The sequence below is a fragment of the Notechis scutatus genome, chromosome 2 (genome assembly GCF_049901735.1).
Source record: "Notechis scutatus isolate UNSWTSFEM ecotype Mainland chromosome 2, rNotScu1.2, whole genome shotgun sequence".
Lineage (NCBI taxonomy): Eukaryota > Metazoa > Chordata > Lepidosauria > Squamata > Elapidae > Notechis > Notechis scutatus.
Window position 1 is genome coordinate 108,105,186 of NC_142010.1, and position 27,025 is coordinate 108,132,210.

Consider the following 27,025-nt stretch of genomic DNA (forward strand, 5'->3'; position numbering starts at 1 on the left):
ATTGTAAGTTTAAGGACTTCAAATATCTTTTCTAGTGTGGTATTATTTGTTCAGGAATGTCAGAATCAACTAATACATCTGGCCCAAATTGTACTATTAAGAAATATTTTAATTGCATAAATTGATACTGAGTAGACTTAGGTAATTCACTTTGTGAAGAGAAGCATTCAAATCATAGAAACTTTAAAGATTTTGGACTGTATCCAATTACCTTGCCTTAGTTCTTCATTTTCTATTAGTTTGCACCTCAGGAACAAATATCTTTCTTATGCTTGTTACTAGGCAATGCTACTTATCTGAGAATTTTGATTGTCTAGCATATAGATGACACCATTCTCATTAAGTAATATTGAAGTCTGTACACTGTAAAAATATTGAAAGTAAACCCATGAAATACAATTTGTATAAAATCTTACAAATTTCAAAACATTATCAAATATTTATATGAGAACAAGACATACTAGGAGAGGCTAGAAAATATATAACAATGCAACTGAGGTTGTTTTAATAGTAAAACTTATTTCTAAAATCTTTTTTTAATAGTTTGGCCTTCCCCAAGGTCATATTTCTATGGTACCTCAAAAATAGAAGAGAAGCCAAGATGAACAGTCTTGAAATCATACAGCTTTGTCCTAAATATTTCTGATTCTTGATGGTCTAGTATTTAATAATTTACTAAGAAAGGAACTTAAGTGTTTCTTCTTTAGAGAGTTGCTCATATGATCAAAATTCCCAAGACTTAAATGCATTCATGATGTTTGCTTAGTACTTCTAAACAATAGCTAAGATCGCTTTTTCTGATCATTATTGTATCTATGGTATATTCAAATACAACTGTTTTGCATTCTTTCAGATCTCTTATTTGAAAATTGTTATTCCTTTTCATCCTGAAATTTGTCGGAAAATCTCTAGCTTCCTTTATAACATACATTAACATGGGTAAGATAAAAGAGCAGAGAGAGAAAAAATCAGTGAACAAATAGGCATTGACTTACAATAATATTGCAATGCTTCATTCTAAGTATTTTCATAATATATTTAGTAAGATACTAGGATCAGGAATGATAACTAACACAAGTTTTGCAAACTGAAGCAGCCTTACAAAGTTTCTGAAATTAAAAAAAATGTGAGAAAAGGAAAGCTCAAACAAGGAGACAAAAGTGAGACTGTTGTTCTTAACAAAAGTTGTTAAGAACAACAGCAAATGGAATTCATTTTTCTTTCCTTTCTTTACTTCTCCTTTCTTCAATCTGATTGGGGCTCACCATACTAAACAGGGGCTCACCGTACAAAACCTGGCAGACGGAGCCAGGAAGTGTAAAAGGAGAGGATCAGCCAAATATTACCTACCAAACAATCTGATATGCTTGAGGGGTTTAAATATCAAATATCTTTATTATGGTCTCTGCAGAGGTGGTATTCAGCAGGTTCTGACCAGTTCTGGAGAACTGGTAGCGGAAAATTTGAGCAGTTCAGAGAACCAGCAAATCCCACCTCTGACTGGAGATTTTACAGTAACCTTCGCCTGCCACGCCCACCAAGCCACGCCCACAGAACCAATTTGAATCCCACCACTGGGTCTCTGGGTAGTCTTTACAATAAAAGAGTACAGTACAGATAATCAATCAATCAGAATAGAGCTGGAAGAGACCTTGGAAGTCTTCTATTCCAACCCCCTGCTTAAGCAGAAGAACCTATACCACTTCATACAAATGACTGAGTGTCCAGTCTCTTTTTAAAAACCCTCAGTATTGAAGCACCTCCAACTTCTGGAGGCCAGCCGTTCCACTGGTTAATTGTCCTTATTTTTAGGAAGTTTCTCTTTAACTCCAGGTTGCTTCTCTCTTTAATTAGTTTCCATCCATTGTTTCTTGTCCTGCCTTCTGGTGCTTTGGAAAATAAGTTGTCCCCCCCTTTTTTTTATGTCAGCCCCTCAAATACTGGAATGCTGCTATTATGTCACCCCAATCCTTCTTTTCACTAGACCGGCCATGCCCATTTCCTGCAACCGTTCTTCGTGTATTATTTTTTTTTAACTCCTGGTCCTTAATCATCTTTTTTGCTCTTCTTTGCATGTTTTCCATAGTCTCAACATCTTTTTTGGTAATATGGTGACCAAAACTGGATGCAATATTCTGGGTGTTGTAAGTCCTTTTTAGTGACCATTCAAAGTTACAACGGCACTGAAAAAAGTGACTTATGACCATTTTCCACACTTACAACCATTGTGGCCTTCCCATGGACAAGTGATCAAAATTCACATGCTTGGCAACTGCATCATATTTATGACAATTGCAGGTGATCCCCTTCTGCAATCTTCTGATCAACAAAATCAACGGGGAAGCCAGTTTCACTTAACAACCATGTTACTAACTTAACAATTGCAGGGACTCACTTAACAACTATGGCAAGAAAGATTGTAAAAGGGGTGCAAACTCGCTTTGCAAATGTCTCATTACCAACATAAATTTGGGGTTCAGTTATGGTCGTAAGTCGAGGACTACCTGTCAAAAGGGAAATAGTTTAATACAGCCGTTTGTTATTGGGGAACGGGAAAAACAACAGTGCAATAAAACAGCACATCTAATTAAAAGTTTTGCACAATTGTATAACTCAGTGAAGATACTTGAGATGGTTACATGACAGCCATTTGCAGCGGAAAAGCACCATACTGGCCAAGGACTTAATAATGCGGATTATTGACAGTGCAGAACAAATGTAAAAGGGATTTAGGGAAAGTAATGTCAAAGAGAATCAAGCAAATCCTCAGCCCAGCCCAGTGAGCACAATTCTTCCTGTCTTTAGCCCGAGGATCCCTTCACTAACTGAAGCTCTCTCAGGTTGGTTAACCTCCCATTGTGCTTGTCCTTTGAAGTGCCACTTAGCTGGGCTGGGAGCAGATTGATAAAAAGTTAATTTCTATTTGTTGTTGCTTCGTAATTGGATGAACATGAAAGCAATTAAATATAAAAACATACAAACAAATAATGAAGTCAACGTAATTAGCCCAAGTTTGATCACTGTCATAGTTATTTAGGAGGGGATGATATGCCTCAGCAGGTGATGTTTTAAGCAGCCTGGGATACTCCGGATATGCTTTCGGAGAATGCCGAATCACAGACCCGGGATTTTAATTACAGCCCACTGCAAATAAGTGATGATGACAGCCACTTGATGGAAGGAAAATTAAGCCACCGTGAGAGAGATCAATGAAACAGACTTGGCAAAGTTTAGCTCCAACTTCCAGAACCACTAGTTCTAAACCAGTTTCACAGTGTCTGAATATTGTGCCATAAATTGTTTTTTCCACTCCTTTAAAATCAATCTCTCCCTCCCTCCCTCTCTTCCTCCCTCCCCCTCTCTTTCTCTTTCTCTTGGCAAGGCATTTGAGAATTTCTTTTTTGATTCTTTTCATTGTCTTTTTGAGCTTGAGCTGGTTTGGTAGAGATGTTAATTTAGTTAGGCATGGTAGTAGGTGGTCTTCATTTTGAGTTTAATTAAAAGATTAGAATCCAGAGCAGCTTCAGTTTTCTGAAAAGAAGATTGAAACCACAGCTCTGGTCACCTTTTTCCTAGGTAAAGGCAAGGTCATATGTGTGTGTGTGTGTGTGTGTGTGTGTGTATGTGTATATATATATATGTTTTCTTAATATATATATCTTATATATATATATCTGCAAACATCAACTCCATCAACCAATCAAGAAATGACAACACAGCCAACCTCCCCACCAGTATATATAGGGAGATGGCAGCTCCGATCACGTTTTGCTTGCATAAGCACGAAGCCGAAACCACCAGCCTGAAGATGGTGAGTGGGACCTCGTCGAAACGTTGCCAAGATACTCTCAATCTTACACGGGAAAAGACCCGAACACGCCAAGACCTGCATACTTGTACCCATGAAAATCTATGAAAATATATACATATCCGCTAGTCACAAAAATGTCACCAACATTTTGTTTTCCACTGGAAGAAAAACAACAATTTTTCAGTGAAGCAAACACTTTTTAAAAATGACAGAGGAGCAATTTAGTGCAATACTGCATGGATTTTAATCTGGTTCATTTCAAACCTGCCAGCTGCAGCATATTTAAACAACTTGACTCTTGGGAAAGGCAAGAGCAAAGTGGGTAGCCTTCTCCAACCTGTTGCCTTCCAGTTCTATTGTTCCTTCCATCATTCCCAAACATCATAGCTATTGCATCTGGAAAATAACATGGTAGGAAGAGCTGAGGAGAAAAATATGCAGAATGTAACTTGTAGCCTGTGCTGCACAGTAATTGCTTGTTTTTAACTAATGATGTGATACTGGAACCTTTTGCGAGCATTCATTTGCTGCACCATAGGAGACAAGGGTCTGAAAAATGCCTGTGGATTCTATCATAATGTGGATAACTCTTGTTCCTCTTGCACTCTTCTTAGAGTCTTTTTTAACCATACTCCTCAAGTGTAGAATTCCTAAAATTCCAAGATATTGTTCTTTCCTCAAAAAGAAAATCCCCATTGTTTTTCTTTTTTCTTTTCTTGAATATAACTGACTTTAATACTCTGCTTTATTAACCAAGTTAAATGGCCCTACTATTATGTGGCTCCTTAGAAACTTGTATGCCATCCAATTCATTATAGATTCTATGCATCCTGCACAATAAAATGCAAATTAAAAACAATTGCAGTAACCAGAAACATTATACTGACTTTTGATAACTAACTTCCTTTCGCTCGAAGCTGCTTTCAGACAACTGGGATCCCTTGCACTGAAAGCTCTGTGGAACAGTTTTGTTTTAATGCTGAGAGACTTGAAAGTGGGACTTATGCCCCCAAACCAGTCTTTGGATATTATGTGGCCTGTACAGGGTGAATCAAAGAGGAATTGGAACAAGTGGTGGGATTCAAAAAATTTTACTACCAGTTCTGTGGTCATGGCTTGGTGAGCATGGTGTGGCTTGGTGGGCATGGCAGAGGAAGGATACTGTAAAATCTCCATTCCCACCCTACTCCTGGGTGAAGTTTACTGAAAAATCCCATTCCATCCCCACCCCACTAATCTGCTTTCCAGCTCCATTCTCCTTTGCAGGGCAACAAAAGAAGACCCAGATGACCAGCCGGGACTCGGGAGGCATAGAATAGATGGGGGCAGGGGCAGTCAGAGGTGGTATTTGCCAGTTCTCTGAACTACTCAAACTTTCTGCTACCGGTTCTCCAGAACTGGTCAGAACCTGATGAATACAACCTCTGAATTAGAACCATTTGCAACTGTGTTTCAGGTACCGAAATATTTTGCACAGGTCAAATGGACTCTCTGTTTAATGTCAATTTATAATGACCTTTCCATCAAGAAAAGTTAATGAATAGCCCTTAGTCACATAAATTGCATTCATTGTAATGGCTGTGTTAAAACCAAAGCATCGTAATTGAGATTAGGAATACTCTATTTAACAGGTTTGAATTCCTCAGGAGGCAAATATCCAGCCTTATGAAGCACTAAGGGGAAAGTATTTACCACAGTTTACTTGTAGCCCTCATTTAGAGACTGCCATGTTTAGTAACCATTCACAGTTATTACAACGATAAAGAAGTAACTTTATAATGAAGCCTCATGTTTATGACTTTTACAGGATTATAAAGCAAAGGAAACCTGAAGTAAGATCACAAACACAGCTATGTGTTCGTTTAATTACCAAGTTGCTAGTCCCAACAGTGGTTGATAAACAAGGAACGCGGTTTTAAAGTTCATCTGTGAGTCTTATTATAGGTCAACAAAGTTTATATTATCTCTCTAAAATCTGGTAATCCTTATTATCTTTCCTTATTTTAATTGTTTTGAAAGGTATGGCAGTCACAAACACAAATTTCATATGCACATAAGTTATGCAGAACATTGGCTTCAAACACCTAAATATGTCTTGGTAAGTGCCCAAGCGTGAATGGCGCACCTGCCCACCTTATCATAAAGCAGCTAAGTCCTTTCTCAAGATTGTGAAGTAGCTATAAAAGGTATCCATGAGCCTTTGGAAATGGACATAGTTGCTTTAAATTATCACAGAGATGCCCTGTCTGCCCTCCTGCACATTTTGAAGCTTCTTTTAGGAAACTAACACTGTGTGATGTTAATGTGCATGTGTCTGCATTCATAACCACTTTTTTCTTTATTAGGTAGAAGTCTGATTGAAACCTCAGAATTTATGTTATCTCTATAAAAAATACAGTATACCCAATTAATATATATACATCATTCAGGACAGCAAAAGGATCTCTTATGAGAGATAATTCTTACAATTTGCCCTTTAGAGGGAAATATCTATCATAGATAGTGGAAGGTGATATAAATCAGCTTCCTAGCTAGGGGAAAACCAAATCTGTATATGCATGAAAAACTCAGCATTTTGGAAGACACAGGAGCAATATAGTACCAATAAAAAGAATATGAACAGAAGGAATATACAGGTGAAACTTGAAAAATTAGAATATCGTGCAAAAGTTCATTTATTTCAGTAATGCAACTTAAAAGGTGAAACTAATATATGAGATAGACTCATTACATGCAAAGCAAGATAGTTCAAGCCAAGATTTGTCATAATTGTGATTATTATGGCTTACAGCTCATGAAAACCCCAAATCCACAATCTCAGAAAATTAGAATATTACATGCAATCAATAAAACAAGGATTGTACATAGAACAATATCGGACCACTGAAAAGTATAAGCATGCATATGTACTCAGGACTTGGTTTGGGCCCCTTTTGCAGCAATGACTGCCTCAATGCGGCGTGGCATGGAAGCTATCAGCCTGTGGCACTGCTGAGGTGTTATGGAAGACCAGGATGCTTCAATAGCGGCCTTCAGCTCTTCTGTATTGTTCGGTCTCATGTCTCTCATCTTTCTCTTGGCAATGCCCCATAGATTCTCTATGGGGTTCAGGTCAGGCGAGTTTGCTGGCCAATCAAGCACAGTAATCCCAAGGTCATTGAACCAGGTTTTGGTGCTTTTGGCAGTGTGGGCAGGTGCCAAGTCCTGCTGGAAAATGAAGCCAGCATCCCCATAAAGCTCGTCTGCAGAAGGAAGCATGAAGTGCTCCAAAATCTCCTGGTTGACGGCTATGTTGACCCTGGACTTAATGAAGCACAGTGAACCAACACCAGCAGATGACATGGCTCCCCAAATCAACACAGACTGTGGAAACTTCACACTGGGCTTCAAGCTTCTTGCAGTGTGTGCCTCTCCATTCTTCCTCCAGACTCTGGGTCCTTGGTTTCCAAATGAGATGCAAAAGTTGCTCTCATCAGAAAAGAGGACTTTGGACCACTGAGCAACAGACCAGTTCTGTTTTTCTTTAGCCTAGGTAAGACGCTTCTGACGTTTATTGTTCAGGAGCGGCTTGACAAGAGGAATACGACATTTGAAGCCCATATCCAGGATCCGTCTGTGTGTGGTGGCTCTTGATGCACTGACTCCAGCCTCAGTCCACTCCTTGTGAAAGTCCCCAACACTTTTAACGGCCTTTTCCTGACAATCCTCTCCTGGCTGCGGTTATCCCTGCTGCTTGTGCACCTTTTTCTTCCACACTTTTCCCTTCCACATAACTTTCTATTAATGTGCTTTGATACAGCACTTTGGGAACATCCATCTTCATTTGCAATTACCTTTTGAGGCTTTCCCTCCTTATGGAGGGTGTCAATGATGGTTTTTTGCACAACTGTCAGGTCAGCAGTCTTTCCCATGATTGTGATTCCTACTGAACCAGACTGAGAGACCATTTAAAGGCTCAGGAACCCTTTGCAGGTGTTATGGCTTAATTAGCTGATTAGAGTGGGACACTTTGAGCCTAGAATATTGAACCTTTTCACAATATTCTAATTTTCTGAGATTGTGGATTTGGGGTTTTTCATGAGCTGTAAGCCATAATCATTTCAATTATGACACATCACGTTTTGAACTATCTTGCTTTATATGTAATGAGTCTATCTCATATATTAGGTTCACTTTTTAAGTTGCATTACTGAAATAAATGAACTTTTGCACAATATTCTAATTTTTCAAGTTTCACCTGTACTGACCAATAGAAGAGAATAACAGAAGGAATGTCCATGTGTGTTTGTGTGCATATGCACAGATAGCCATGTAAATAGGTACATTTGCTGAATGTTAACTGCTTGCACCTCTGAATTCAGCAGGATCCCTTTCTGGGATCTGACACTCTTTAGTGCATGTTTCCAGCATGAATATCTAATATAAATAATTTAGCAAAGCCTCTTCTCTGTACTTATACCTCCCTGACCCCCGTCCCCCCCAAAACCCAAGCAAACAGCATAGCTAAAGGAAATTAGTAATACAGGTGACAATAGTGTTTTTGTGTTTTACTTCACCCAAAAGTACTATATTCTACATCCATCCACAATTAAATATGACCATAGTTTTCACATGAAGAAAGAATAACACAATAATCATCGTATGCAAAATAATAAATACAAAAATCTAAATGAAGGTCAACATGTTATTTTCAATCAGGAAGGAAGAATGATGGGTTTTTCTTTCCAGGTTGTAGGTAATACGCTACCCACTTACATTGAAATGACTGTAAGAACCAGGTTAGGTTAACCCAGAGAGAGTGGTGAGAGGAGAATGTGAACATAAATAAAGAGTGCATTTGCATTTTATGCACTCTGTTTGCAATTTAAATTTTTAGCTGCTAAATCTAGCGTGCTGAAGACTGTTCAGTGATTCAGAAGTAAAACACTGGATGCTTACTTGTGAATTCAGCAAAGTATTTCGAAGAAAATGAAAAGAGGAATTTGATTTTCCAGCATGTAGTCTGGAATAAGAGTGATCTGGAGCTAACTTTCAATTGATACAGCATTCGTATGTGAAGTTTTCTCAAGCAAGCAAGGTAGATAAATAGATATCTCTTGTTGTCTAGTGACAATAAGATAAATAAGTGAGAAGCAATAAGGGAAATGGAGCATTTATAGTGTCCTGACAGGCATCTTACTCAGGGCCCCACACATTCTATCTTAAGAAGGAGAAACAGTTGTATTGATCTGTGAAAGGATCCAATATACATTATTTTTTTTAAAATCAATGCTATTTTTCCTGTTCGTATTTATATCAGTGTGGTTACTTGCAGAAGTGAGTTACAATTTTTTGAGAAGATGAAGATGCCTCCTGATTATTAAGTCATCTCCCCAGCTAGCCAGCCCACAAAGAAATTGGAAAACTGACCCAACTCAGAGAATAGACAGAAACATGAACCAACCATGAAGAAGCTCGAATCCCAAGATGTACCTGTTATGGATCCTCAGCAAGTGTGAAAATTGTACTCAATGGAGAACAATAGTTTGAAGCAGGGATTTCATTGAGGGCCTCATCAGGGTTGTGTTTGACCTCGGTGGATGGGGTGGGCATGGCCAGGTCAACATCACTCATGTCAGGGGTGCCTGTGGTGGCACGAGCTCTCTGCCAGCGAAAACCAGTTCTCAAGCACCATTTTTGGCTGCGACAGCCTCCTGCAACCCTCTGCCAGTGAAAACAGAGCTCTGTTTTTGCTGGCAGAGGCACCACGGGCTGGTCCTTCGCTGTTTCCAGAGCAGCCCCATGGGCCAAATCTGAGCACCCCATGGGCCAGATTCGGTCCATGGGCCTTGAGTTTGGTACCTCTGGTTTAAAGGGTCTTTATCAAACTGGATTGGAGTATTAAGTGGATTTTCATTCTTGAATACTTTTCAACATTTTCATTAATAATTTTGTTGAAAAGCAGGAGAGAATGCTTAACAAGGTTAAAGATGATGCAGACCTGGGCAAGACAGTTTATAGGACTAAGAAAGTGTTAAGAGGTACTTCAAAGCTATTTCAAGAACAACATGGTCCCCTGCCTCTTCAGAAAATTCAAGGCCAGACAAGACTTCTTCCAGTCAACTATTATAAGCTCCAGAAAAGTAATGTACATAATATCCTGCAAATTGCAGGGACAACTTCTTGAAGAGATAGAACCTCAGCACTAATTGTTTGCCTCCATGCTGGAAAGAGAAATTTCATTGCTTCTTGAGGAGTGAATATCTAAGATGAAGCATAGTTATTGGGAATACTCTAGAACGGGTTTCTCAATCTTAGTTATTTTAAGAAGTATGGACTTCAACTCCCAGAATCCCCCAGTCAGCATGCCAGTTGATCCGGAAGTGGGTTCACACATCTTACCAAGTTAAACCAAAGAAGCCACTTTATGATTTAGCATGAGATATAATATCCAATGAATATTCCTCCTTAGAAATGGTTAAAACTAGTCTCATTTTCCTTACATAGGAGAGCCACTAATCTCCAGGAGGTTCCTCATGGAGGATGGGCTTGAATGGCTTTTCGTGGGAAAGTCAGCATCAAAGATTCTGCAGCCCAACCTAATCAGGTAAAATGAATTATATGAACTAGGATTATAGCCCAATTTTATTGAAACTTGATGATGCCATTGATGTTCAATTCTCTGTTGCAGAAGAAAATAGATGTCATGATTTCCACCTGGACCATTTTTCTGCATTCAGATCGATTGCTGATGGTCTCAGAATTTATAGCTAATATTGGATAAATTCCAACTTCCCTTTTGTATGAATTTGTTGACTGCAATCCTAACTGCTTTATTAAATTATTGTCTCTTCAGCTGAGATAGTATTTACTAGATTTTGGAAACTTTAGAACTTGTCATCACATTTTTAATTATACAATGAATCAAATTCATTCAATGATAAAAATATACCTTTATGTGCTCCAAGATTTTATATATATATAGTATGTTTTTCATTTATTGTAAAACTTTGGGAGACATCCAAAATACATACATAAACAGATGTTTAAAGTAGAAGATATGATAGTTAATAAACCAAGCTGGTTGGAAGAATGAAAAATAACATGGATAATGAAAAAGGTTAGATCTGAAAATTCAGACAACTGATTTTATGGTATTTTGAAGTTTCATATTTCCAATATTTTCACAACTCATAGAAATCAAATGTTACTTTAAGGTTTGATCACAGCTGAAGTGTGCAGAACTCACATAACCCAAACCACATGCAGCTGTTTTGGTTGAGCAAATCAAGACAATGGAAATCTGGATTTCCATAAACAAACAACAAAATATGTTATATGTTATATTTCCCTGCACCCTTTTTAAAGAAAGACATGTGACTGAGGAAGTAAAAAGATTCTGGTCTTTTTGTGCAGTTTGGCCAAGATAAGAAATAAAGAGATATAGACAAGTTGGTGCATTTTCAAGATGGGAGGTCAGCTAGTGTTTCTTGTCCCATAATGACTGACAAAAAAGCAATTTTCCCCTTGTACCTGGTGCATTGCTTGCCTTACAGTAGCTGCCTTTATTTTCCATTTACAGGTTTTTTTTCTTTCTCCTCTCACTTTTATGTACAAGAGTACATAAAAGAAAGATCTTATAAACATCCTTAGAAAATAAGAGGCAGAGCCTGGGGTGGAGTCAAAAGAGGAATCAGCCTAGAGTTGCTACATAGTCACAAGTGGACTAAGTCCAACCCCTCTTGAATTCCATTAATCCCTTTCTAACACCAAAATAGTACTAACAGTTAGTTGACCAGATTCCAATGCATAGGCAGGAACAATAAATCAGTTTAATTGGAATTTAATGTGTAGCGTTGGTATTTCAAGCCTGAGACTAGTATAATTTTGGAGGTAAGAGTATTGCTGTGTAATTGCTGTGTATGGTTCAGTCTTTAAAAATGTATTATTGGAAATGATATTTCAATATAATATTATTTCTGTAATTAAAACAGAATAATTAATATAGAAATTATTGTGCTAATTAATATTAGTGATTAATTCACATTAATAATAATACTATTTTTATAATTAATCAGCAATATTCACAGCACAAGCTTAATTGTATTAATTTAATAATAATTAATAGAAGACCCTTTTTCTCCAAACAAATAGGTATTCAAAAAAAAATCCATTTCCAACAATTATGACAAAGTTTATTAAATAAATATTAACATAGACTATTGGGAAAAATTAAAACTTTCAAGTTGTTAATATAAGACTAGAAGCCCCATGTAGTTAATGTGTTTGTAAACAAAGTGACTTTTTTTCTTTAAAATATATAGTCAAAGATTTATCTTAACCGCAGGAAATAAATTTCATGCTGTAAGAGGGTTAGAAGTTAATTTGGATAGGCTATCCTTTAATAAATTAAAGGATATTGATAAAGTGTCACACAAAACATCTCAAAGGTCTTCATACTAGTCCAGGCTGATTTAGGAGAAATTATTAAATTGGACTGGCACCAATTAAATACGGTGCTAATGTCATGCTTCTGATTGAGATTAAAATGAAATTTAAATCAGGATTAAATTCTGCTTAATTAATTCTACTAAATAGCAATCCCGCTTTCAGGATTGCTATTTAGTAGAATAGCTGCAGTTAAAATGTCTTTCTTCTTAAGAATCTGCTTTGGATGCAAATATTCCCAATACCATTGTAGATTACAGGTAGCCCTAGACTTACGGATCACAATAGAGCCCAAAATTTCTGTTGCTAAATGAGATATTTGTTGAGTGAATTTTGCTCCCATTTTACGACCTTTCTTGCCACAGTTGTTAAGCGAGTCACTCCAATTGTTAAGTTAATAACATGGTTGTTAAGTGAATCTGGCTTCCCCATCCCCATTGTTTGTCAAAAGTTTGCAAAAGGTGATCACATGACCTGGGGACATTGCAACCGTCGCAATTATGAATCAGTTGCCAAGCGTCTGAATTTTGATCATGTGAACATAGACATGTTGCAATGGTTGTAAGGGTAAAAAATGGTCACCTTTTTTCAGTGCCATTGTAACTTTGAATGGTCACTTAATGAAATGTTCTAAGTCGAGGACTACTACGCTTGGTTTTGTATCTTTATTTATATTGACTGAATTCTCATTTAGATAGAATTCTGAAAATCTGTGCATTAGGTAAAATAATCTATATAAATCAATCGAGGATAGTAGTTTAAGAATATCTGCTTTTAAACATTTTTAAAAAGTTTTTCAACTAAGACCATCCCTATTTTTTTAAAGAAATTTAAAAAAAATCAAGGGCTTTAGGCTTGAATTATCCCCTGCATATTGTATCAGGGCAGTGCCATTCTTCTTGCCAATGAGAAATAAATAGCAGCCATCTCAAATGTGTATGTAAAAATTTCTTAGAAGACTTGACATGATAAAAACAATACCTGGCTTTTGACCTGGTTATTCTGCTCCCATTTCATAGATTTCTCTCTTTTAAAATATGCAGCTGTTGAAAAGGCACATTGAACATATGTAATAATCAAGGCATGAAATTATCAATGCACCGAGACCTGGGATGATGTTTCCTGCCCAGGAATGCTGAAGTGATGTTATCTGGCTGTCATGCTATACCTCTATTTAAAGAGAAAATGGCACAATGACTGATGCCCTAAATTTTAAAATATAAAACTCCATTGTTTCCCAGGCTTGTTTTTTTGAGACGGGCATATGTATATAGTTTTGATTTCCCTTTCATGGAAATAACGGGTTTGGTCACCTGGAGAGAGAGTAAACCGACTGTTAAAAGTAGTGCACAGGGAGCCATCTTGTGGTGAATGTTAAAGCCACGTGAAAGGTATTTGTATTGATTTTGTGTGCACAGCTAACGAAGCTTTTGAAGGGCTCTTCCTGAGTTCATGTTTACTTATTTCCCTTATCATTGTTTCCCTGATGACATTTCTACAGAAAGTTCAACTATGATTTATGTGAAAACGTTTTTTTTCCCCCCCAACAAGGACATGTGCGTTTTTGTGCTCTCTGTTCTGTTAATGTGATAGTAGGGGAAAATTCTGGAAGGGGTTTATAATAATTCTTGGCCTGATACATAGATTTTAATAGTGATGGTAGTGTCAGAGGTAGCCCCACAGAAACATGATGACCAGTTAGTTTCATGAAAAAATGTACAGATGAAATACCAGCATGCTACTTGTGAGGACTAATATTCTATAGTATATGATTATATATTTGTGATGTCAACTCTAACTAAAATGTTCATTTTTATTACCACTTATTTCATGTTAACAGTGATAATCTTCTTATAATTTGTTGGAATGAATAAACAATGTTTGTGTGGTAGCACCATAAATATACAGTAAGTGAAAACAATCAGTAGAACAGCTTAAATTATAGCTGCTCTATCACTGGAGGTTTGAAAAAAGATGTTGGACAACCATTTATCCAGAATAGTAAAGGGTCTCCTGCTTGAGCAAGAGGTTGGACTAGATGACTTCCAAGGTCCCTTCCAAACCTATTATTCTATGTTTTATGTTCTAAACACCAGAAACTTAGTGAAACCTAAAATATAGTTCCCTTTTTTCCTTCTTCATGAAAAGTTTGCTGGAATAATAATCTCTCCCCCCCATACATATTTTGTTTCTGTTTTCTAAATAAAACTTTTCCAATCTGACACTCTCAGATAATTCCCAGTTAAGAATTCTGGGAACTATAATTCTGGCTATCTCAGGGGTGCCAGGTTATTATATATTATTAGGGAACAAGGAGACTATTTCTATTCAATATATACTATAGAATAGTTACTATTCATTCATTCATTTTTGTTCTCTGCGGGGGTTTTTTTTTTCAGTAGGAAGAGAGCAGAGGAGACTTGCAGTCTTGTTGGACAGACTCCTCTTACTCACCTACCTACCTTCCGACCCACTTATCAGACAATTTCCTTTTGGGGTGAGCAATGCTATGCAGGCTATAGCAAATACACTGATGAGGTTACCTAATTTGAGTAATGAAAGGTCTGCAAAAAAAAAACTACCAAGCTCAGAGAGCACCAACCCTTCTTTCCAACCCTGAGCTACAACTATTCTCCGTTATCGGCAAAATATAGGAAATTAGTAAGAGATGGTAAGCCAAAGACATTAGAAGCAAGATATATGGGGGAGAAAATAAAAAGAGATATAGCTAAATATAGTTAACTCCCAAGACCAGGGGTCTTCAACCTTGACAGCTTTAAGACTTGTGGACTTCAACTCCCACAATCCCTCCTCCAGTCATGTTAGCTCAGGAATTCTGGGAGTTGAAGTCCACAAGTCTTAAACTTGCCAAGTTTGAAGACCCTTGCCCAAGACCATTTGCTATATTTCTTCATAGCTTTTTATCCTTGCAAATCATCCTAGCTTCCCCTATACCCATAAACTGCTTCATACATTATCTTTTTTTCTTTCAGCTTCTCAGCCTCTCTCTCTCTTTTTCATTCTCTTGTTGATTCCAAACAATCACAACTTTTTTGATCTTCCTCTTCCTTTCAATCTATTCACACTTCCTTTACTGTATGTATTTGTTTTGAGCATCAATAATTCATTCTTTCAATATCATTAAATCACAGTTCTTTCAAACTGTCACTCATTCTTGTATTCAGTATGCATTCATTTGATACCCACATATTCCTGACCCTATTTCTTTGTGTTTAAACACGCACACTCTTTGTGAAGAATCCATTTCCTCTGCATTCAACTTACTTTTCTTTCTCTTCACATCTTTCGCTTCCAAATAACAAAGTGGGGTCTTATATGCAGTCATTTTGCTTTTTTCAACAAGCATTCATTTTTTCTTACAATACTCATGCTATTAGTGATAGTTATGCATACTTTCGGGTGATTATTTTATCCTTTTCATTCATAATTAAATTGACATCTTCATTCCTTGTATCACCTCCACTTCATCAGATCAGACTATGGATCTGTTACAAAGATGATTAGGGGACTGGAGGCTAAAACATATGATGAACGGTTGCAAGAACTGGGCCTGGCTAGTCTAGTGAAGAGAAGGACCAGGGGAGACACAATAGCAGTGTTTCAATATTTGAGGGGCTGCCACAGAGAGGAAGGAGTCAAGCTATTTTCCAAAGCACCCAAAGGCCAGACGAAGAATAATGGATGGACACTGAACAAGGAGAGATTCAACCTGGAAATAAGGATAAATTTTCTGACAGTGAGAACAATCAACCAATGGAACAACTTGCCTTCAGAAATTGTAGGAGCTTCATCACTGGAAGCTTTCAAGAAGAGATTGTACTGTCATTTGTCAGAAATGGTGTAGGGTCTCCTGCTTGGGCGGGGGCAGGAGGGGTTGGACTAGATGACCTACTAGATCCCTTTCAACATTCATCTCTTTTCTCTCAATTTCATAGACACACATCTCTATTTTCTTTCCGTCATTCATTAATTCATGATTTTTATCACTAATACCTCTTACTGTCCAGGTTACAGTCTTCCATATGGTCATGATTATCACCCAATGAGTTTATAGTTATTGGGCTGCTTATCATGATTCAAGTGAATCAAAGCTTCCTCATAATGCTTTTTCATAAGGTACAAAAGATACAAGCATCATAATCTTGTTTCCCCCCTTCCTCTCCTTGAACACTGAGATTATGCTGCTGAAATTATGAGGCAAAATGAATGAATGTCAACAATGTGTTTTTTTATCCATTTTCTGGGATTAAATTATTTTAAGGCTAAGTGCAGGATCAGGGCATCTCTGAAAAGCCTTCCCTTCCTCCCCTTTAATTAGTCCGCACTCCCACTCCCCACAAATAAAAAGACCATATCTTCTTTAATAACTTTATTACCAAATGACCAACACATTGCCTTATGCAGTCATTTCTTCTTGCAAAGTTCTCCTCTTGCAATGTTTCTAGACATAACTGTTTACAAAGGAGAACTTTATGCTGGCTCTCTGTAATTTTAAAATTCTGATGTTCCAAGATAATGCAAGTAGCATTAGCCTGCATGACTTTGGTTCCCTAGTTTGGTCTATCCTAAAGGGCTGGTGCTTACTGGCAATTAGAAAGGCAAAAACGGGGAGCGGAGGGTGAATACAATAATTTTTGTAATGCAATTTATCATGCGTAAAAGATTTGTTTCTAGAGGTTTCAGCTCTTCATGGGGAGACAGAAAGGTTTCACAAGAGACAAACAAAATCAAGCTATTAGTAAACAGCACATTCAAATAAAATAATTCTCATTGCAGAAAGTCATTCTTCAGAAACAATTATTAATCTAATTATCAGAGAAAGGATCACCTGAGCTGCATGAGGAATTTAAAGACAATCATTGCCTGAGCTCTTAGGTTTCAGTGAAGGACATTTTCCCCTTTCAGTTATTCAACTATCCCCAGCCCTTCTCTTTCCCCTTTCCCCTACCTAATGACCTCACTTTAAGGACAGCACTGATCCCGGTATACAAACTGAAAAGTGTCAGAGAGACCACTGTAAAGCTTCCTTCCAGCATTGGCCAAATTTCTCTGACAGATTCTTATAGAGATTTTATTGGTGAGTGGAACTGACAAGGCCCCGCAGGCTGCCTCTTCATTCACAAGGAGCCTTCTTTCCCTGGCTTGTACGCTTTATCTTGTCAGCTGAGATAAGGCCTTGATTACAGTGCTTTTCTCCCACCCCTTTGTGGTGTGTTTTCCTTTTCTCTGCCATGCTTGCCTGTCTCCAGAAAGTAGAGGTGACACATCTCCACGTCACTTGTACCTTACTCAGGTGAACAGAGGATTAAAGGTTGAAGAAAAGGCAAGTGGAACAAGCATCAGGCTATGTCAACTGCTCCCAGCCAAGCCCGAGCTTCCATTTGTCTGCATGAGGGCAGAGGACTCTGGGTACAGAGGCAGACATAATTAAAGTCCACAGAAATAGTAGGGAGATCTCCAGCTGAGGAATGTTGCATTTGATTGCAGATGAAAACAGATGTTCCCCTCTGTGTACATTGCACAGATGCACAACAACCTTAAAACAATAGCAAGGTTGTAAATAATCATTCCTAATTTACTTTGCCAGGTAGCATCACTGGCAGCAAGCTTTCTCTTTTCAGAAGTATTTCCTTTTTAAAAATTCATTGGTTTCCTCTCCTCCTCCTGGAAAACATTCTTGTGTTATAAGGGATTGAAATAAACTTCCCCACCTTTAAATGAAACACTTGGGGTTCTCTCTCTCTCTCTCTCTCTCTCTCTCTCTCTCTCACACACACACACACACACACTCTCTCTCTCTCTCTCTCTCTCTCTCTCTCTCTCTCTCTCTCTCTCTCTCTCTCTCTCTCTCTCTCTTTCTCTCCTTGCCAATAAAGATCCAAGGCAAGATTGAGTTGTGGGGGAACACACCTTGCAATTTCGAATAAAAGGCATCCATAGATGTTGATAGGGAGACTGAGAGGAACAGAGACTTACTCTAGTCTTCCAATTATCTCAGCAGAATTTGGTCAGCCCACAGGGAAGACGAGCATCTTAATAAACCTAATACAGTAATGTACTGAGGGTGCCAGCTATAAATTTCTAGTACAAAATAGTCAGGTGAGGAAGTGCCCTTGAAACTCTTAGAATTCTCTCAGAGTAGAAACCATACATAAGAAATACAGTCAGGGATTCTGATACTCCATTCAGTGGGGGATTTTTGGCATGGTTCCCCACTCCCCCGTTCTTCCTGTCATGGACCTAACTGCACCTTAACAACAAAATGAGAAAAGTGAGTATTAAAAAAAACCTGCATACATAATTACTACATTAGAGATCAGAAAGAAACATTAAATTATTCTTAAGGAATGAACACATCTTTTGACCTATACTGGATCTTCACATGATCCTGCTACCTTTAACATTTGTATTAAGAAAGTTGACTCATCTGTGAACAAAGGAACAGTCCCTTCATTTTTCTTCTGACCTGAACTCCTTGGTGCAAAGTTATTCTGCTTATGGTCACTCTATGCACCTAACATTTAGGATGAATGTGAGAATTAATAATGGACAAGGAACTCAGGCATGGCATTTCAGCTGCCTAGACAATATCACACATTTAACTTATCACACATTTAAGATCATTCAAAGCATACCCATTTATAATACAATATATACCTTGAATGACTGAGAGTGTAGCAGGCTTATATTATCTAGACATGCTTATTATAATCCTGAAGCACTCTTATGCACTATGCTCTTATCAGTCTATATAATTAAGTGCTGGTGAAAAGTTGAAGTTAAGAGGTGGTGATTTTTCTGTGAGTGTTTAGTGCAAAACAACAGGCTGGAGGGACTCCAAAGGGGGATTCTAGCCATTTTACTGGAGTTGGTGTTGGGCACTCCCATGGTAGCTGGATATGTGAAAGTTACAATCCTACTTCTGAAAGTCATCAGATGTGGGATCAGTTGTTAGGTTGGCTTAAGTAAGGAAGCCTTTCTGACTTACAAGCCAGATTCTTCACCCCAATATTACTCCCCACTTCTTATTTGGTCATCGCTTCTTTGTGATCCAAGATCTCTGAACTCTTTCTGGATTAAGAACCACTCTCTCTTTTGAGCGATGAAAACCTATATAAATGTACTGACTGTACATATCTGTGATGGTTGCTGCAATTTGTACAGCGAAAGGCAAAAACTAAGAATATACATATTTAACAAGCCATCTTTAGTGATTTAAATTCCCATGAGATTTTGACCAAAGATGCATGAACTAATCAAACTGTGATTTCAAATTGATTATTGCAAAATTGCTATCCTTAAATAGAATTCTCATATGTGAGTCGTAAAAAAAAAAGGCAGCACAGTTGGCTGTCCTTCGTAGCTACCTTCAGGTGAATTGACAACACTACCCTAGTGCAGAGGTTTTCCTGGGAGTGCCTAACCTTGAGGCTGCTGCCCTAAAACCAAGAAGCTCCTGACCGAAGCAGATGTTGAGGCTGCTGGTTTGAATCAGACATGCACATTCATATGCACACAGATGGGGGGGGGGCACACGCCTTCCTCTTTACATCATGTTCTTTTGTCCTGCCAGCCACAAAGTCAAGCTGCCACTGATGTGCCAACCGGATGAGCTTGGTTGTGGATTGCTGGCATTTTCCATACTTAGGAAAGTGGCAGCCCTGTACACCTCTATCCGGGTTTCCTTGGTAACCACATAATTCTTCAAAAGTCCTGCAATGTCAGAAAATAAAAGGAGCTGACAGTGGAAAAGCACCTCACCTCTTTCTCCCCAGCAAAAGGCAGGGATGTTTGGAGAGTTTTATGTTTTGGATTGGGGTGAGATTTGGGGTGAGCAACGGGGCTCATTCTTATTGTCTGCCCAGATACATTGCTCAGATGTCAGTCAGATGCTTGCAGGCTCCTAGTGCATAAAATGGCTCCCAAGCATAAAATAGACTGAATAATTCTGAGTGACCACCCAACGGCAGACAAGGAATACTGAAAACCCTTGTGTACTTCCTTAATACTTTGGTACATGCTTTTCTTAACCACCCCAAGATCCCTTACTTGGAGTGGCAAGAATTTTTATAAATTGGCAAGAATCATTACATGGGTCTTGCCCAGATATATGGCTGTGTATATTCTTGGAAAATACGTGAAATCTGGTGCTTAAGCTTGAAGTCTATCACTGAGCCCAGAGAAGAACTACCTGTTGAACTTGGACAGTCAAAACAACCTCAGATGGTTCTCCCTGAACCATCTTTTTTTCATAAATCAATCACTGGGAATGGATTGCCCAAATCCTACAATGGCAAAACATGCATTTCCTCCATATACTAGCATTTAAGTGAATAAGAAGTCAAATAGAAAATAAACATATTAATGTCTGGTTGTATTATGAAGTTCTTGTCTAGGCAAATGAAGAGTTTTGCTTAACATAGAAGGAGAGAAGAGAGCAAGCATTTGTAGAAATTATTCACATATTTTCAAGGGTGGGCTGCTGGGGGTTTGCAGGGGTTTAGGAGAGCCCCTAGCTAAGATTCTGTGTAGTTCAGAGAACCACCAAATCCCACTCCTGGCTGGCTCTGCCCACCCTGCCCTCCCTTCTCAGGAGTCCCCACGCAGGCCGTTTTGGATGCAAGTAAATGCGGAAGCTTGGGGAGGGTGAAAAACATGCCTCCTGGAAGTTTGGGAAGGCCAGTTTCTGGCTTCCAGAGAGCCTCCAGAGCCCGGGGAAGCCGTTTTCACCCTCCTGGAGGCTTGAGAGCCTTCAGAGCCTGGAGAGGGCAAAAATGCTTTCCCCCTCTCATGGTACAGGAGGCCAACTAGGCCTCACCTACCCTGGCCATGCCCACTCAGCAACCAGGCAGAGAACCCTCTGCTAAAATTTTTGAAGCCCACCCCTGCATATTTTCATCCTTGTGGCTCTGTGTCACCATAACACTTCAAGGACTGCTTTGAATGAGGAGAAATAAGTGTTATGAGTGGTCCTTGGGGGGCGGGTGTCTCTGAGCTTGGTTGTATTCTTGCAGATGTTTTATTACCCAAACTGGTCAGACAGCTCCAAGGACCCCTCATTTCAACCCCGAGCTACAAATATTCCCTTTTATTGATAAAAATGTTAGTCGCAAGGATTTTTAATATTAAAAATATTTTCCCCCATAATTAACAGAGAGAATTCGTATCAGCCTTCTCTAACCTAGTGACATCTGGAATGTTTAGAACTAGAGCTGCAACTGCTTCAGTCAGCCAGCTGGAGGTGGTTAAAATGGCAGACGATAACTCGATATGACATTGAGTTGACGCAGACTATGACATTTCAACCTGTAAATGACATCCAACAGTTGCAAGAATTTAAAGTTCTGCTCCAAGATATTTGTGCTTTCTTTTGAAAAACAATTTTACATTTTCCTCCTTTATTTCTTATTTTAATTAAAGCTGGATGTTTGTCTGATCTATAATAGATAGCTTTTTTAATCTTGGAATATTGTGCTTTATTTAATTTGACATTGTGTGAAATGGTGAAAACCACCATTCCAACCATGGTGGAAGGAAGAATGATTTGCAAGAATGGAAAGAAAGGATAAAGATGTCATATCTGAGCTGCAGAAATTTGAACAACATGGGACGGAAGCCAAGAAATAGTAACAAAATTAGATTCTCTGGTGCCACCTTATCAGCAAACCTCATAGAACCCTCTTACACAATGATTTCTAGAGTGGATTCAAACAAAGAAGTGGAATGTGTCCTTCCCCTCTTTTTAATTTATTTAATTTATAAATAGAGAGCTTTGGTCCGATCTAAGTATAGCATATAAAATTATATATTGCAATGTCCTACCTGTCAATGAATACTTCCGCTTCAACCATAACAATACAAAGAGCAAACAATAGATACAAACTCAAGGTTAATCGCACCAAACTTGATTGCAGGAAATACAACTTCAGCAACAGAGTGGTCAATGTCTGGAATACTCTACCTGACTCTGTGGTTTCTTCCCCAAACCCCAAAAACTTTAACCTTACACTGCTATTGACCTCACCCTTTTCCTAAGAGGTCTATAGGGGGCGTGCATAAGCCTATCAATGTGCCTACAGTCCCTGTCCTATTGTTTCTTTTTATTCTTCTTATATGTACCTTATATATATTTCTTATATGTATTTCATGTATTCATAACTATGTTTATACTTATACCTGTTATCTTATATAGGCTTGATAAAATAAATAAATAGTAAATAAATAAATAAATAAATAAATAAGAACATTCTAGAATATATACAGTAGTTTATACTGGGAGATGCTGCCTGTTGCATGGCAGATTCCCATTTGTTTTAAAAATACTTTTTGACATTTTCCAATAAATGGCAACGTGAGCTAAGAAAGTTTATTTTTGGAACCCAAGTTGAATTGGAAGCTTCCAAGAAAACATATTGAGCAACTGTTTGAATCCCAGAAATCTAGATGCAAATCAAATCTTGAGGGTGATATGTTTCCCTAGTTGATAACACCATGATAAAACTAAATAAATCTATAATTATACTTGTGTAATATGGAGCGAGAGCAGCAGTGGCAGCTTTTTAAGGCAGTTCTCTTTTTAATACTTCTTCCAAATCACTTAGAATATGAAGATTTCTTTGTTATTTGCACATGCGATTTTCTAAAACTAAACAACACTGAATGAGATTCAAGGGGCATATTCCCAAACCATTAAAAGCAAAATAGGATAGTTGAGATAAAAACCTTTAAATGTCATCTTGAAATAAGAACCAAGAAAAGCAACCAGAGAATTGTAAAGGCCTTGCACAAGAAACAGTGTGTCAACTAGCTCTTATTCTCTCCCCTGGTGATTCCTGTTTCTAATCAAGGTTTTTTTTTAATTAAATATTCCATTAAATTATGTTTTGATCACACAACATACTAAGCAACTAAACCACTAAACCAAACTATTTAGGTTTCCATGATATGCAAACAGTAAACCATTAAGCAGATTTTTCTAACTTGATGCTCTCAGATGTGCTTGGACCTCAATTTAATAATACTGCATGGGACCCGGGGACTGGTAAGATTTGTAATTCAAGCCTTTGGCAGGGACCCAATCTTGGGTAGCAGAATATAAATGTATCTCAAAGCTTCCCAATTGATTTTCTTCCTTGGTTTCTTTTTCCTTTTCAATGACAATTTCTTGAATTATAATTCATCCTGAATCTTGTATATACATAAGTAATGAAAATAAGCATATAATGACACAAATCCTTTTTATAATGATTTTGCTGCAAACAAAAGTTGTGTTTACTAAGCATATCATTATATTTAGTTGCATTCTTAATGAGGAACTGTATGAGCCTTCTATTTACAAATGGACGGGACATAGATGGCTTAATCATGCCAACACATAAAAATTATTCATAGTGGCTGGCTTACTATCATGCATTTCATAGATCTTTGGAATTGACACTTATCTAACTAGTTTCCTGTCATATTCCCAGGGGTGGGATTCTACCGGTTCTCACCTATTCGCTAGAATCTGTTGTTAACTTTCTAACCAGTTCGGAGAACTGGTTGTTGGAAGAAATCTTTTGTTTTTTTTCCACTTTACAGGGCTAATCCTGTAAGGAAGGCAGGAAGGAAACATTCTGGTGTTGTTTCTAGTGTAATCTTTATTGCCCTGCTTACAGAAAATGCCTCTCCTTTAACCCTTATTACATTCTTGGGAGTACGCATAGACTTCCTGTCTCCGGAGGTTTTTCTTTTTCTTTGCTGGTACTTTCTTAAAGGGGAAGGGTTATTTTAAGCTTTTTACACTGCTATTGGGAGGAAATACTCCCCTGTTGGATTTCTTCCAGCCAGGATCAGCACTTTGAAGAAATAATTGAATAATGAGAAGAGCTGCCAGAAAGAAGCTTTTAAAGACAAGGAACCAAGATGAGTGATATTCAGCAAGGCTTCTTGGCTAGCTAGAAAGATTGACATTCAAACATGAGTTTACATACCCCTTTTGAGTTTTGGTCTAAAACTGGTTTTTGGTGATGTTTAATTCTGTGCTTGGTGACGTTTAATCCTGTGTTAATTGATGAGATAATTTTCCCTATTCAGCTTTGTTTGGAAGGAAAAAGATTAATCTTTGTTCCTGAAAAGAAATTGGGTTGACAAATCTAGTTAGTTCCTGTGTCTATTTGTTCAGGTAATTGGTTTAACAAGCAACAGCTAATTTTGTGATTTAATTATTTGCATTGCGTTTGAATTTTTTCCTGCCTCATGGTTTCTTTTTCTATCTGGGGAGGGGGTCTTCCTTCACTGCTTTAGTGGTTCCTGGCACTGTCCTTTTGGGGTGTACTTCCAAGAGGCAGGATGCAAGCTTGGCACTGATTTTTTTACTGCCTTTCTGGGGGGCATGTGATCCTTCCTTACATCTGGATGATTTCCTTAGGATATCTTGTGAGGTGAGTGAGACCAGCTGGTGTCTTTAAGTGGTGCAAATGGATCTAAGGATTGTTTCTCCTGGGTGTGCTCTTTCTGGAGAGCTTAAATGACCTCTCTGCTAAAAGAGTTGGCTGCTAATAGTTATCATTGCATTTTAACTATTTTAATTCCTCAAGGGGTCTGGCATCTGCCTGATTTGTAATTCCAGCTTGCAAGTATTTTTAATCTAATGATTGGTATTTAGAACAGCTTTTTGCAAAAAAAGAAGTTTTTTGTATTTTTGTACAGGTAATCCTTGACTTACAACAGTTCATTTAGTGACCAATCAAAGTTATAATGGCACTGAAAGAAGTGACTTATAACTGATTTTCACACTTACAACCATTGTAGCATTCCCATGGTCATGAGAGACCGGAGAAGAAGCCCCTCGATGTGAGTGATGTTGAGTTGGCAATGCCCACCAAGTCACATGACCACCTAGCCACATTCACCAAGCCATGCCCACAGAATCAGTTGTTAAAAAATTTGAATCCCACCTCTGCATATTCCCTGTTTAATTACCATGAGTTTAATGGGAAAAAAGAGTCAAATACAACTCATAAAACAGGAATATCAAATTCAGAGTGATGGGAGGGCCAATTATTCATGCAGAAAATCTACTTGAGTTACTTTGATACAGCAAATCTTTATTTTTCAAAATCATTTTTATCTAAATATGATACTGCATTTAATGCTATATCATTAAATACTAAAATTCAAATTTTATTCTTTGTACTCGCAGTAAGTCAACTCTTCTTGAATATTTATAACATGGAAATCTTAAGGATTTCTATAGTGCAAAATCTCAAAAGTAGTGACACAGGCCAATAGCATGTTTGAAACAGAAAGTAGCACTTTATATTCTATAAAGATTATTATTCATAAATGCTGGCATAGAAGTTTAATTTTGTTTTTGGTCCAAAAAAATAGTAACTGCCTTAAGAAGGTAAATAATCTGTCAAGGTTTCTCAGTTTTGTTTTGTCTTAAATTTACCAAAGGGATCTGAAAGTGATTTTAGAAAAAAAGAACTTTAGAACGAAAACTACAATAAAATACAGGTGCCTGAAAGCAGGGGTGGGATTCAAATTTTTTTCACAACCAGTTCTGTGGGCATGGCTTAGTTCATGGGCATGGCTTGGTGGTCATGTGACTGGGTAGACGTGGCTTGGTGTTCATGTTTTTGGCTGGGCATGGCCAACTCAATATCACTCACATTGAGGCATGCATCTCCTCGTCTGGCCTCTCATGACTGTGGGGATGCTGCAACAGTCTTAAGTGTGAAAAATGGTCATAAGTCACTTTTTTCAGTGCCATTGTAACTTTGAATGGTCACTCCACACAAGCAAAGTACCAGCAAAGGAGGGGGGAAAAACTCCAGAGAAGTTCCTGAGACAGGAAGTCTAGTCCTACCAAGAATGTAATAAGGGTTAACGGAGAGGCAGTTTCTGTGAGCAACACCAGAATGTTCCCTTCCTGCCTTCCTTACAGGATTAGTGTTAGGTATAACATTGATACCAAATATGGTTTGGGTGAATAAATATATAAAACTTAGATATCATGGTTTAAGTGCTTATCACTTTAAGCACAATGTTGCAGGCAATTAGCCGATTAAGGGTGCGGTTAGAAGTTACAATATAAGGAAGCATTAGAAGCTGGAAAGCTTACTGTGACTAACTGTGAATACTGTTTGTACTGTGCCTGTGACCGAGATGATCCTGTCTGCTACTGTTTGCTGATTTACTGCGGAATTCAACTGTTCTACTGTTTGAGCATCTTGCTGAATATCCAGCGTTTGTTTCTCTGGAGAGAGGCACCGGAGGAGGAGAAGATATCTTTATCGGCTGATAAAGATATTGTAAGACTCTTAACTTGGACTGTAATAGTGAGTCTTACTGGATGGAAATATAGTGAATGACAAATGGACTGAATGACAATGCTTTAAACTCTAAATGGATTAAAAACTATTTAAACTACAAACAGTGTTTGTGTTCAGTGTGTGTATACTCTGGGGCCCTTCCACTCTCGTTTGGCTGCCTGGCTTGACTACTGCTGCAATACTCTGCTAGGGTTAATCCCCAAATACTAACATTGGTTATGGGCCCAGCAGCATAGTCTAACTAACCAGGATATAGCAGAGAGAGTTGGTGTGAGTTGCACATTACTGTAAAAACAAACTGTTTTAATTAGTTTAAAATAGTCAAAATATCTGAAGAGTAATGGCACAAGTAAATTTGTCACAACTGTCCATGATATCCAGGCTGGATGGAACAAACTATGTTTCATGGTCAATGAAATGTAGTTTACTTCTACGCAGAGAAGGTTTG

The 27,025-nt window shown here is 38.0% G+C and overlaps 1 protein-coding gene across 4 annotated transcripts in view; it reads left to right on the forward strand.

Annotated features, from left to right (window-relative positions):
* LOC148132168 (uncharacterized) overlaps nucleotides 1–27,025 on the forward strand; it is a 264,613-nt gene that overhangs the window by 5,991 nt on the left and 231,597 nt on the right. For all 4 annotated transcript variants that reach the window (XR_015747651.1, XR_015747650.1, XM_087955713.1 and 1 more), the window contains exon 3: nucleotides 10,298–10,397. Coding sequence is in view for 2 of the 4 variants with exons in the window: in XM_087955713.1 (XP_087811839.1) it covers nucleotides 10,327–10,397 (71 nt within the window). In the remaining 2 variants the exon portion in view is untranslated. The remainder of the gene's footprint in view (nucleotides 1–10,297; nucleotides 10,398–27,025) is intronic.